At 41.6% G+C, this 13,616-nt stretch overlaps 1 protein-coding gene across 1 annotated transcript; it reads right to left on the minus strand.

Moving 5' to 3' along the window:
- Positions 1-11,726: 11,726 nt before the first annotated feature.
- On the minus strand, positions 11,727-13,366 carry LOC135434558 (sulfate anion transporter 1-like). Its single transcript, XM_064691164.1, has 3 exons — positions 12,983-13,366; positions 12,776-12,924; positions 11,727-12,704 (listed from the first exon to the last, which is right to left on the minus strand). The coding sequence occupies exons 1-3, from the start codon at positions 13,229-13,231 to the stop codon at positions 12,128-12,130; spliced, it is 975 nt and encodes a 324-aa protein (XP_064547234.1). The 5' UTR covers positions 13,232-13,366; the 3' UTR covers positions 11,727-12,127.
- Between the last annotated feature and the right edge of the window lie 250 nt (positions 13,367-13,616).

The following is a 13,616-nucleotide window of genomic DNA, read 5'->3' on the forward strand; positions in this document are numbered from 1 at the left end:
CTACAGAAAAAATGTCAGCTTCGTAGATCTTTCTGCTTGGAATGTGCGTTGATCACCAATTAGTCAGTCAGTCACTCAGAAGAAACAGTTTTATATATTGATTAAGTCGATAGGATAGAGTGATAGTGATGGGAAATCACCGACCCAATGCCCCTAGTCATAGCTGGGAATGGTCACAGAGTTACTGAAGGTATCCTAAAGTAAATATTTTATTAGAGGGAGAAAAAAATTTTTTGTAATCTTTTTATAATACGCGCAAAGAGTTGTGCATAGTTCAATCTGTTAAATACGATGGTAGGAATAAAGAGCGATGAATCCTGTTAATTCTGGACGAAGAAGAGTGTGACCCGAGATCACAATTGACTTAAGTAAAAAGAGATTTAACATGAAGTAATATGAAGTACGCTACACTGAAGAGAGCCGATTAAATATAAAGTTTAAAGAACAAAAGAAAGCTGGCTTTTATAATGGTAACAGGAGTAGGGAGTTTTCACCACGAGGTAAAAACACGCAATTCAGGGCGCAAGAGAGGGTCAGAAGATGGCGTCAGCTTCACTTTGGATTCGACAAGCGTAAGTATTGGACGTGTCAAATTCAATTAGTGCGCATTGTTGCTTGTGCGGACCCATACACACACATACATTTTAACGATCCCTAGACATAATGAGAGAGCATTGAGGGCACTGAGAGTAAGCTAAATCAGTTTCCTGTAGCGGGAGCGAAATAAATGGATTTCTTACTGTCCTGTTCTCTGAGCAAGTTTCGGACCCGAACAAAAAAGAAGTCGACCTTGGACCAGAACCCTAAAAAATGAGTGGCTAAACATGTTTTTTCTAAAAGTAACGGTGCAGCAGGACCATTAGAGTCATTACCGTAATGAAAACACAAAATCTAACGCATTTAATCATTGTGTTGTCGAAAGCGTTTTTTTTATCTTTTGAGAATCTAATCTTAAGTGGGCGTGTGTGGCTGGATTGAAGTTTTAATAAAGTTTAAATACTTCAAAGGTGATACGTACAGAACTGATTTTTTAACATAACTAAAGATTAAAGGGACTGAGCAATTACACAGTTCGAAAGAGAGCGAGACTTCGTACAGCGTCATCAGCGGTATTCGCATGTGTGTGTGTGTGCCTATGGCATAAATTGCATATGTAGAAGAGAGTTAGCATAATCTTAACATAATCTGCTTATGACATTGCTATTGATACGCTAACTAATATATATATGAAGTATAATATATGACAAAATAAGTTCTTTATTTTTATTTATCGTTTGCGTGGGTTCGCACCCGACTAAAATATGGACTTGGCTGGCCGAGTTGGAGGCCAAATACGCACGACCCTGGCCCAGCCCGAATCGCTGAATAGCACAGATGAGTCGGATTCTGGTCCTCGCTTAAGCGTCCCCGGCTTGCTCGAAGTCCCGCTATAGAGTTCGCTGCACGTGCGATTAGAGTTGCGGATCTTGAACATCTTGAACATCATCATGAGGTATTAGCCGCCCACCAACCGAGGTGAGAGGTCACATAATCGTACCGAAAAAGGTCCGCAATTGGGGAATACGATTCGACGGGCAGACTGACTGCCTCTCTTTCTTCGAATCCCTCTAGGATCGGGAAAAATCGTTTGACATCGACTAGGACCTGCTACCGTGGGTGTTGAGTGAATTCATTAGTGAAGCCGGGCGATGGTTTGTGACAAGCGGCGTATCATGGCCTCCTTAGAGTTGTTTTTACCATTGCCGTATTTTGAGCGACAGGGGACCAAGTCCGGGCTCGCCGTCGACGAGATGGCGAGGGATTCAAGAATAAGTGGTAGGCATACGGGCGTTGATGCACCATACCGGCTACAGCCCCGAAAAGGAACTAAGCTAGTTGTACAAGAACACGACGCTAAAATATAAACTGTACTTGCGGGGCACGACTTCTCGTCATCAGCGGTATTCGCTGGGCTCACGACCTCGGGTGGGTTGGGACAAACGAAATAGATAAACCGTTCCGGACAACTTTTCCGCTGGTAGTCGTGACGACTTCCGACGGAGGAATACCCGGGTCGTTGCCGAAGTTACTCCGGACACTGGAGCGCCTACTACACGCCCGTTATATCTCGATACAAGATTTAAATCAGGGATACGGTGGAGGAGGACAGCAATCCGTACACGGCGATTGCGGGGCCTGGTAGAGGATTCTACCTATGGAGAGTGATGCCCATTACAAAGGGCCTTGGATTCCGTAATAGGGCATTTCCGTATTTTGACGTCATCATTGTCATAGGTGCGATGGGGGAACAGCACGTAGCTAACGTGAGGGAAGTGTTTCGGCGTCTGAGAGAGGCTAACCTGAAGGAGCTGGGAGGACTTGGTACACGTGGTAAGCGGCGAGGGAAACCGCACGGATCCCGAAAATGTGCTAGCAATCCAGAGATTGACTTGCGTAGACCAGTGAAAAACTTTTGAGGGCAGAGATCAACTATTCGAATTAGTGCCTGGCGACAGTATGGTTAATTCGGAAGCAGAGATGCTACCTGGATGGACACCGGATCAAGGTCATCGCTGACCATATGTCGCTCAGGTGGCAATAGTTTAATTTCACCGGACACTATCGACGAGGGAAACTTGATGTGCTAGCAGATGCTTCCTCCAGATAACCACTAGAGGCAGGCAGTCAGGCTCTGGAGGAACAATCCCCCTGCAGATGGACCATAATTAGACTGGAACGAGTGGTCAAGGAGCCAGAGAAATAGGCTGACTATGCGATCGAACACGGCCAACTCTATCGCCACCTAAAACATATGGCCGGCGATGAGGATTACGAAGGAAGCGTTGGCGGCAACCATAGCCCCCTCCGTAAACACAAGCGTGGTCGAATGTACAAGGTTTTCTCCCACTTGCTTAGTATAAGGCTAAGAACCCGGCTCCCGGCAGCCCTATACGACGAAGTCAACCCCGGCACCGCCACCATCCCGTCGGAGCGAAAAGGAGGTCTTTAACGGCGTCCGCCACAATTTACAACGTGCTTCCCGAAACCAAGGCAGGCACTATAACTTTCACCGGAGAGAATGGATACCAACAATCAATGGACGGTTATGGTTGCACCAGCTTTCTAAGTGTGCTGACGGATTCGCAGCGACATAAGACGGACCCCATTGGGTTGTGGAATTCATTTCGCCCAATATGGTGCGCCTGGTGCGCATCGACGAACGTAAGAGGCGAGTGGTTGACATCACCCAACTGAAGCCTTATTACGCACAGAAAGAAGAGATCACCCAGGAGGACCTCGGCGGAGGCGGAAGGCAGGAAGCCGATAACCCTAACTAGCTTACGAATATTGTAACTAACTAATAAACTAACTAATAGTAAGAGAACCCATTTGTAAGCTGCAAGGACAGAGGAGCTCCCTTACTATAATAAGCTAATAATATGTAATGGTAAATACTCCCAGCAAGAGTACAGCAGCAATTACAAAGAGTTCTACGACGGGTTCGTGGCACCCGTATTCACTCGATGACGATCTATGTGGAGATCCCGGTGTCACGGAATAAACGGCCGTTCGCGACGGAACCTGTGTCGCCCCGCCCTTGCTCGCGTTACCGCGAGCTGGAGGATGAGGCATCAGTGTCGATGGGGGATGACGGAACGCTCAAATTGACATTCCCGAGGAGGAGATCACAAGGGCGATGGACTCGGAGCAGTCGGAAGAGCGTTCTTCAACCACGAAGGAGCCAACATTGCCCCGCGATCGGGCGCCACCAGGTTACAGCGAAGACTACCCGGTACAGGTCATAGAGGAGGACGGACCGCCGGCAATTCGCGTCTTGTCATTGGGAGGTAAATTCGGCCAGTGGCGATACAAAAGACTTAAGTAAAAAGATACAGGAAAACATAGCGATAAGTAAAACATCTATAAGATTTAACACACTGGAATGGGCGGATAAAATGTTAATTTAAAGAAAAAACGAGAGAGAAGAGCACGCCGATGATTTAATACTCTTGCAGACCCTTCTTTTTCATAATAGTGAAACCTATAAATGTCGAGTTTTGTCAAGATATCTGACCTGTTCGAGGGCGTTAAAGTGCAAGAACCAGGCCAAGAGCTAGTGGATTCGATGGCGTCGGGTAGCGGGGGCAGGTGACACACCCACACCGAGCGCAGATGTTTACCTACCCAGGAGTTGCTTCGCACGCAACGGTAAGCGTTCGGGACCAAAATCCTGGAGTACCTGAAAGCCTTGCAACATAGGACTCGGTGGAATAGTTTCACAGTACACGATGACAGCCCTCCATATGAAGTAAACATTAAAAATAGACAAGAGGTGACGACATCTATAAGTTTTAAAATTAAGTAATATTAGGTATTACGTCATTAAGAAGTTCGTCACAATGAAGTGGGACGATTAAATGTTAAGTTAAAAAAAAAAAAAAACGTTTACTTTTATAATGGTAACAGGAGCGAGGAGTCATTATTCTTAAGTAGGGAGTTCTTACCACGAGGTGTAAATCCGCGAGAAAGGGTCAAAAGATGGCGATGCTAAGCATCAGTTTCACTTTGGAATGGACAAGCCACTAACGATACAACGTATAAATGGGGCAGCTTGAACAAATGTTGATAACCATAAATTTTTTTAGTTCTGATCCCCCGACGATTTCGTTTTTGTTGGGGTCCGAGACTGGCTCACTTGCTCAGAAAACAAGAGAGTAATATAGCCATGTGCTTTGTGTGATAGAACGGTATCGCTGTTTTTTATTTCGCTTCCACTACAGAAAACTGCTTTGGCTTACTCTCTGTGCTCTCAATTCTCTCTGAATAATGTCTATGGGTGTCCAAAAAATTAAATTTCACTTGCATTTCTTGCCTTTTAAAGGGGCGAGTAATATGAAAAATTCAAGGGGTGTGTGTTATGTTTGACTTTAATTTAAGCTCTATATTACTTTTATGATAAAATAGCTTTCTACACTTCTTGTGAAATTACCTAAGTTGAAAAATGAAATAAGAATTGTAAGGAGGTGTCAGAAATGGTCAAAATGAGCATCATTAACGTCTAACTACGACACCTCATCAGTTCACTGAATTGCGCCATTAAATCAGCAGTGCAACAAAGGGACTGCAAAGACTGCAAATCCAAAAAAAAAAAATCAACCCAAGCAACTTCAATTACACAGTTAATACCAAAACATCGAAGGTTAATGTAAATGCTAACTACTTTTCTTGATCTCGGGGGAAAATGATAGCTTCAGATCAGCGAAAGCTTCGCGCACAGCTAAAAATAATAGTTCCAAAAATGATATTCTCACCAGTCCCTTAAAAGGGGAAGCAATGTATTGTTTGACTATAATTTCAGCTAGAATCGATAAACAAACCTTCTTATCATTGAAATCATCGCCCTATCGTGTAATAGCTTACTACACTTCTTGTGAAATTACGTAATTTGAATAAAGATGAAATAAGAATATAAAAATTTGCCACGTCGATGCGATGGTCTTGCATTTTAGCTCGTTAATGTTGGTAACGTAAGCGTTATCTTGTGTGCATTTTCTTTCGCCCATGAACTGCTCATTCACACACACATGGATGTGTGTGTGCAGGGCTAAAAATTTAAAAATCCCAAAAACTTCGTATATCTCTATATATAAAACTGTTTGTCCTGTCTGACTGACTGACTGACTGACTGATTGGTGATCAACGCACAGCCCAAACCGTAAGAGCTAGGAAGCTGAAATTGTAGCTACCTTATGTGATGTAGGTGCACGTTAAGACGGGGTTTCGGGAAACTCCACCCGCAAGTGTGGAAAAATCGCGAAAAACGTTTGTATGTAACTTTTTTGTTTACCATCCGATCGGTCTCAAACTTATCTTCAAAGATCTTTGTTCAAATTCATTTGAGGGGTGTTTCACACTTTTAGGAAAATCCGTTCCTCCTTGGTGGAAATGGAGGTCAAAGATTTGGTGAGTGACGTTTCGCGCTCAAATTCATTTCCAGAGATCTATAAGAAAAATCATTTGAGACGTGTTTCACACTTTTCGCAGAATTGAAACTTCTTCGTGGGGAATGCGATTTAAAGATTTTTTGGGCGAAGTTTTAAGTCGTGTCCGATTTGCTTCAAACTTACTTTTAAAGCTCTACATAAGAACTTAATAAATATGTCGGAGAATGGTTTTCATTTTCTGTATCCACAGAGACTACGTTGTGAGCCAAGCGCTTCCTTTGGCGTGACATCGTGTTGCATGAACGAGATCTGTTTCAAGACTAATTTCACAATGCAAACATTCCACTTCGCGTGTATACCACACACATACAGTGACACGCGCCTTCCAGGCGCAAGTACTATATTTCTCTCTCTCTAACTCATTGTCACGCCTAGGCTGCGCTGGACAGAGAACTCTGCCAGGCACACAATAGTGGAAAGCACAAAGCAATGCAGAAAAGATCAGTATGGAATGGAAGAAATAAAAATAGGCAAGCGACACATTCTTGAGAAATTCAAACAGTTACATTTATTTATGCTTTTACATCTTCATTCGTGTTTCTTAAAATTAAACGCCACGACACGGCCCTCCTGACTATCACACGTCCTCGTGTGTTACAAAATAAAGAAGGAAAGTAACAATATGCTTCACTTAGTCTGAAAAGACAATTTGATCCAAACTTATTAAAACAGAGTTATTTAAAATTGAAATAAAAAAAAAACAAACTGAAAAATATTGTTCAAAGGGCCAACTCAGTGACAGAAGTACAGGGTATTATGCTAACTTCTCAGTATATCCGGACATAAGTGATCTCCCATTAGTTAACAACACTCTTGTGAAGTTACTAGATAATCGGGGCACTCTCCAATTCAGGCTCCTACCGTCAAGCTACTCACTAGGTACTGGATAAGCAATCACATTAACTCGTGCACCTAACAGCACCCGTAATATAGCATAACAGCGTGACCCTCAGGTATAGAGCCCGATATCTCACATTGAATTCCATCAATGCCTTCACTACATTGGATGTACCAATGCCTCCTTTTCGTTAGAACCCACTAACACATCATTGACGTCTCTTTCAACGCCGTTACTGTCATCACATGTGTCCAACTCAATGGGAATCCCCTCTGCCGGCATACATCTCAACGACTCGTGCGAATACTTATAAGTTCGCTTGTTAGTCAATGACTTTAAAACGTATCGATCTCCATCGAGCACTTCTGCCACTAGGAATGGGCCCTTGAATTTGGGATCTAATTTTGTCTGGTGTCTTTCTTCGTTCTTGAGCAATACATAATCGCCTATCTTAAACCTTACAAATTTTGATTTGTTTTTATCGAATCTAATTTTATCATATGCAGCGTTCTTTTCTATATTGTCTTTAGCCATTTTTCTCACAAAGCTTACATCTACTTTACTATCATCCTCACAGACATGTAACATGCCGAAGGGTCTAGCTTCTTTTCCAATTGATAATTCTAAAGGACTAGATTTCGTAGCTCGATTTGTTGTGCAATTTATGGCAAATTCTATTTCACCTAAAGCGTCTTGCCAGGAACGCTCGCTACTCTCTATAGCAGTTAACATACGTTTCAACACACTCATAACGCGCTCCACCTGACCATTTGCGCGACTAGAGCCTGTTGCAATCAAATGTAGATCTATTTTATGCATAGAGCAAAATTTACTAAAATCTGACCCCGTAAAACACCTGCCTTGATCGGCAATGATTCTTGTTGGTACGCCGAACAAGGATATTGATGACTTTACGGCATTAATGCAGCTTTCGGAATTAATATTTACAGTATGGTATAAAAAGACGAATTTTGTAAATGCATCGATTTGGACAATAACATATTCCTTTTGATCGCTTTTGCCACTCAGCTTGCCAGTGATATCAATATATACCGTATGCCACGGAATGTCTACTTTCGGTATTGGGTGAAGTTCTGCTGGTATCTTGCCTGATGGTGGCTTAGTCAATTTGCAGGTAATACAGTTGTCAACAAATTTACGCACGTATTTAGACATATTTTCGAACCAGTAAAACTCATACATTTTGTCTAGGGTCTTTTCCCAACCAAGGTGTACAATTGCTTCATGGACATGGTTTACTACAGACCATCTAAAAGCTCTGGGGATAACTGGAAAACAGCGAGTTTTACCGCTTCTTTGAATTTTCCGAAACAGCATTTTTGATCTAAGCTCATAAGACTTTGCTATACTTTCCTCTATTTCATCGTTTTGAATTTTCGAAATTATCGAAGAAGTCTCAGGATCTCGTTGTTGTTCGGTAAGAAGCCAATTTTCCGGTGTCTCAGCTAATTGTACACGCTTGATGGGAACTTAGGAAGACATTTTTAAAGGTAATGGATTACGTGAGAAGAAATCTACATGTGACATTTTACTACCTGGTCTATATTGTCAAAGTTAAAGGATTGCATATACACCCACCATCTATGGACTCTAGGCGTAAGATCAATTTTATTGCGTGAAGCTTTTAGTGAATTACAATCGGTGTAAACGAGAAAATGTCGGCCTTGTAAATAATGACGAAAATGCTTTATTGAATTAAATACAGCTAGCGTTTCCAATTCGTACGAATGATATCGGGATCGTCAGAAACTCGTATTGACCTTCTGGTGTAACAAAGGCTGTGCGCTCAATCGAGTCTGGATGAATGGGGATCTGGTGAAACCCACTTGGTGAAACCCACTTGCTCCGCGTAACCTAGAAATTTGATCGCTTATAAGTGGGAGTGGATATTTGTCAGCAACAGTATTCGAATTCAATTCGCGATAGTCAACACATAGTCGATCAGTGCCATTTTTCTTTTTAACAAGGAGTATGGGACTGGCAAACGGGGAACAGCTAGGGCGAATAATGTTTGATTCTAATAGTTCTTTGATCATATTTCTTACTATTTCCTTTTCATCTGAACTGAGTCGGTATGGTCGTCTTTGAACGGTTTTGTTTGAATCTACTAAACGTATTTCTAATTGACCTGTTGTAACTCTACTTTTTGGAATTCCATCGATAAAAGAGCTAGAATATTCGTTTAAAATATCATATAAAAGAGATTTATCTACATCGCACAACTCAGTATCGATATTCTCTAGCTTAAAACAGTTATTAGTAACAGCTACAGCACATACAGATTTTGTTTTAAACAATTTGACCTTATCGATTGATATAGTGACACTAAAGTCATGATACAAAATTTCACGGCCGATTATAATATCATAATTTAAGCAATCATTTAAAACAACATGAAATAGAACTTCAAGGGAGTATTCGCTTATTTTAACATTTGATAGAATTTGCAATGAGCTGGTTACAGTATTAATTCCTATACCCTTAAGAATTACTACGTTGTTGATTCGTTTGCCCGGAAGTTTGTGTGACACAGCTTCTTTAACAAACGAACACTCTGCTCCAGAATCGAAGCAAAATGGATACGACTCACCAGATTGAATCAAGGTACCAATTGGCTCTTTTATGTGGCACAGGTTCACTCGCTTTTCATCCACTTTATTTTGAAACGATGATGATGATCCTCCAGGGCAAGCAGACTTAATATGTCCAGCTTTTCCACATTTGAAGCAAATGATTGTGCCACTCTTCACTTCGGACGAACGGGCAGCATGCTGTTTAGATTCTTGTTGTGTTTTACCTCTCGCACGGCAGTCAGCAACTTTGTGTCCCTGTTTTCCGCAAAAGTGACATTTTACAATGGGTTGTAATCGCGCTTTCTTGCTCGCAGAATTGTCCTGAACAGAATGGTCCTTCTTCTTGCCAAAAGCAAATGCCTTTAATTCTTTTTGCATCTCGTTGCGCGTCTTGATGTCCGTTGTAAATATTGTCCGCTGCAGCTTGGGTTCAATCTGAGCCGCGTGCTCGATACTCATTTCCTTCCATTTAGACACCAGCCATGTCATACCGGCAAAAGATATTTGGGACAACCAATTAGATGCACTGCCCTCTAACGATTTGCTGAGTGCCACGAGAAGAGCACTGCCCTCCAAAGAGTTTTCTGCTAGGATTAGATCCACTGTACAACACCATGCGGCAGCACTGGAGCCCGAATTGTCGGGGTTCAACTTTGGAAAAACTGTCTTGAAAGCACCTTGCGACAGATGTCCGTTTCTTACTGCCTTTATCACTTCAATTAAATTGCGGTGTTGTAATTCCAGAATAAAGCATAAGCGATCCTCTTGGTTAACTTGGTGAGGAGGCGATCCCACTTCTGATGTCGGAGAATGGTTTTCATTTTCTGTATCCACAGAGACTACGTTGTGAGCCAAGCGCTTCCTTTGGCGTGACATCGTGTTGCATGAACGAGATCTGTTTCAAGACTAATTTCACATTGCCAACATTCCACTTCGCGTGTATACCACACACATACAGTGACACGCGCCTTCCAGGCGCAAGCACTATATTTCTCTCTCTCTAACTCATTGTCACGCCTAGGCTGCGCTGGACAGAGAACTCTGCCAGGCACACAATAGTGGAAAGCACAAAGCAATGCAGAAAAGATCAGTATGGAATGGAAGAAATAAAAATAGGCAAGCGACACATTCTTGAGAAATTCAAACAGTTACATTTATTTATGCTTTTACATCTTCATTCGTGTTTCTTAAAATTAAACGCCACGACAAATACGTATTTCAGCGATTTGGGAAGTTCCACCCGAAACAGTGGTAAATTCGCGGAATGAAAGTTGTTTTTTTACCGTCCGATCAGTGGCAAAATCATTTTTAAAGTTTTTGAGAACATTTATTTTATCCGTGCCACGGTCAAGGCCGGTTTATACCCGCTAGTCTTGACATATTTGCATAGGCACACAAACGCATAAATGATTGCATATATATGTACAAACTTGTGAAAGTGTGCGTCCATGGCCGATCCAAAAAGTTTCCATGCCCACATGACAACGCATAGGTATTCTTACCAACAATAAAGTAGCTGGACTAACCTTTCTTTCCCACCTCTTCTATCATTGTATTTCCAGATTTCTCGCAAATTGAACCCGGGTAGATTAAGTTCTATAGCCCCGGCCAAAATCACTCCTTATTACGCCCTAACAGAAAATAAGGGTCATTGTCGCCAACAACTTTGTAGGAAGACAACCCCGAGGATTGTCATGCGGTTGGTTAACAACGGAAGCTCTTGGCTATTATTATACTGCGGAGACCAGATAAAAGAACAGTATTCAAGAAAAAGGCGTACAAGAGAGATGTTCAGAAGTATGGTTATGAAGGGATCGGTAAACTCCTTAGACCAACGTTTAATGAATCCAAATTCACCTTTGGCCTCATTAACAATGGTCGCTATATGAAGATTAAAGCAGAGATTTTAATTAAAAATAACGCCTAAGTCCTTAATTTTTAGTATACGTTTTAAAAATCAACTGTAATTTTTCTCTCCTTTTTTTCAGATGTGGTTTTTTATGTGGACTGGCTGGAACCTGGCTCAACGGGAACAATAAAGAAGCTATTTTGATTGAATTAGCAAATTTATCTTGGCGATGACCGCTTTTTTTAAAAGATTTCCTAAGAGGAACTAAGTGGTACTTACCAGGCAATGCCCGGTTTTGAATCGGAATATCGCACATTTGGGTGCCATATTTATATCCTAAAAATTGTTTAGAAATCGAACATCCACCTAAACATAAGAATATGTTTCGACAACATCGACTTGAACATTCTTAACTATTTTTATGTATTCTCGATCACCCCCACAATATGTACTAGATCACGTAAAAGATCAGTCAGTTGTGCATAGCACAGTGTAATTTATGCAACATTATAATTTCATATTTATATTAGTTCACATATTGCTTTGTACAAGCTTAGGATCTAGTTAAAATGATATATTTAGTATAAATTTCATAAGACACATTTTATTACAGTTTCTGTTGCTCGGAGGTGTTTATTTTAAGTTACTGAACGTTCTGCCCATACCTTTAAGGCATTAAGTACAAACAATTTTTGTATCTGGCATTAATATAGTAGGTAACATTGACAGTAAGGTCAGACCCCTTAAGAAAATGTTGCCAAATCTTAACGACAGCAACAAGCTTAATAACTTAGTGGATAGCCGCAAGCTAGTGCTACGACTGTTAGGTTATTTTCCCGTGCTGCAAAGAACTAATTGATTTTTACGAACTTCGACAGGCAGTCACATACTCTACGGCGTCATGCAACGTAGGGAAGATTTCAAATGGACCTTCGCGAAGGGCCATGCTATGTACTAGCGTGTCGTACACGCGGTCCATGGGACTAGCAAGCAGCAGCCGAGCACCACGCGCCTTTAGCTCCTTGTTGATATCACTTAATGTGCTGCATCCGGCAACATCGATATGCCCCAGCATTGAAAAATCCAGTATTAGAAACTTAAACGAATAGTCAACTATTGGGCCATTGGTTTCGTTGGCACCGTTCTGAGCCACTAGCACATAGTTTGACTTTGCCTTGTCTGTTTGGCTACTGCTGTTGTTGCTCTTATCAAGTCCTAAAGACTCATAGAGAGCACGACGAAAGAACAGGCTTGTAGCAAAGTTGAGGGAGCCACAATAGCGAAAGATGCGAGTATCTGGCACTTGCATAACATTACGATGTTGATTCATGTCCATATAGATGCCAGGCGCTTCGGGCATGTATCCCAGGAGGCATGAATAAGGCTTAAGGCCCTTAATATATAATGCCAGTAAAGATACGCAAACGCCAATTAGCAGACTGAAAGAAACAATGAGTCATAATATATATAATATGTTAAATAAAAAAAAAATATATATTATATTATATACCCAATATCTATGTCAATGAGCACTACACATAAGAATGTAGATATCCAGGTAAACATTTCGAGTTTGCCCTGCTTGGAGAACTTCTTCAATTCTTTGATCTGCATAAACATTGGCTTTAACGCAACAATAATGACGCCAGCCAAAACGCACTAAAGAAAAAAAAGTTAATGTGAGGGTAAGCGCGATTTGATATTTAATTAAACTTACCCTGGGCAAAGCACTGAAAAAAGGTCCTATCCACATTAATGTGATGACTACTAGAGAGGCAGATACCAACGATGCTATTTGTGAAACTCCGCCAGTTTGATCTTGTATAACTGAACGTGACAAAGAGCAGGCTAATGGAAGGCAAGAAAAGCAGCCACCGACAACGTTACCCACACCCATGGCAATGAGCTCCTGATTAGCACGCACCTCATAGCCATGTTTCTTGGCAAATGTCAATCCCATTGACATTACAATAGAATAGGTTACTATTGCTATGGCAATAGAATCAACTGCTACCAATGGGACCAGATCCAGGCGTGGTAATGTTGGATTTGGCAACCCTCTTGGTATTGTGCCTACTAACTGCACATTAAACTCTTCGTGTAACTGACAGAATTTTGAGATCAATGTTCCCCCAATAACAACGATTTGCTGAGTGCCACGAGAAGAGCACTGCCCTCCAAAGAGTTTTCTGCTAGGATTAGATCCACTGTACAACACCATGCGGCAGCACTGGAGCCCGAATTGTCGGGGTTGAACTTTGGAAAAACTGTCTTGAAAGCACCTTGCGACAGATGTCCGTTTCTTACTGCCTTTATCACTTCAATTAAATTGCGGTGTTGTAATTCCAGAA

This window comes from Drosophila montana, unplaced genomic scaffold (genome assembly GCF_035044405.1).
Source record: "Drosophila montana isolate Dmon_TW-CO22-7 unplaced genomic scaffold, ASM3504440v1 contig_3394_1, whole genome shotgun sequence".
In the NCBI taxonomy this organism is placed as follows: domain Eukaryota; kingdom Metazoa; phylum Arthropoda; class Insecta; order Diptera; family Drosophilidae; genus Drosophila; species Drosophila montana.

Bases quoted from the DNA above. Each gene is read 5' to 3' on its own strand.
- LOC135434558 (XM_064691164.1), bottom strand. From the start codon at position 13,231: ATGTCAATGGGATTGACATTTGCCAAGAAACATGGCTATGAGGTGCGT. The intron at 12,925-12,982 runs GTAAGTTTAATT...TTTTTTCTTTAG, and splicing joins TTTTCAGTGCTTTGCCCAGG to TGCGTTTTGGCTGGCGTCAT. The intron at 12,705-12,775 runs GTATATAATATA...TGTTTCTTTCAG, and splicing joins CTCATTGACATAGATATTGG to TCTGCTAATTGGCGTTTGCG.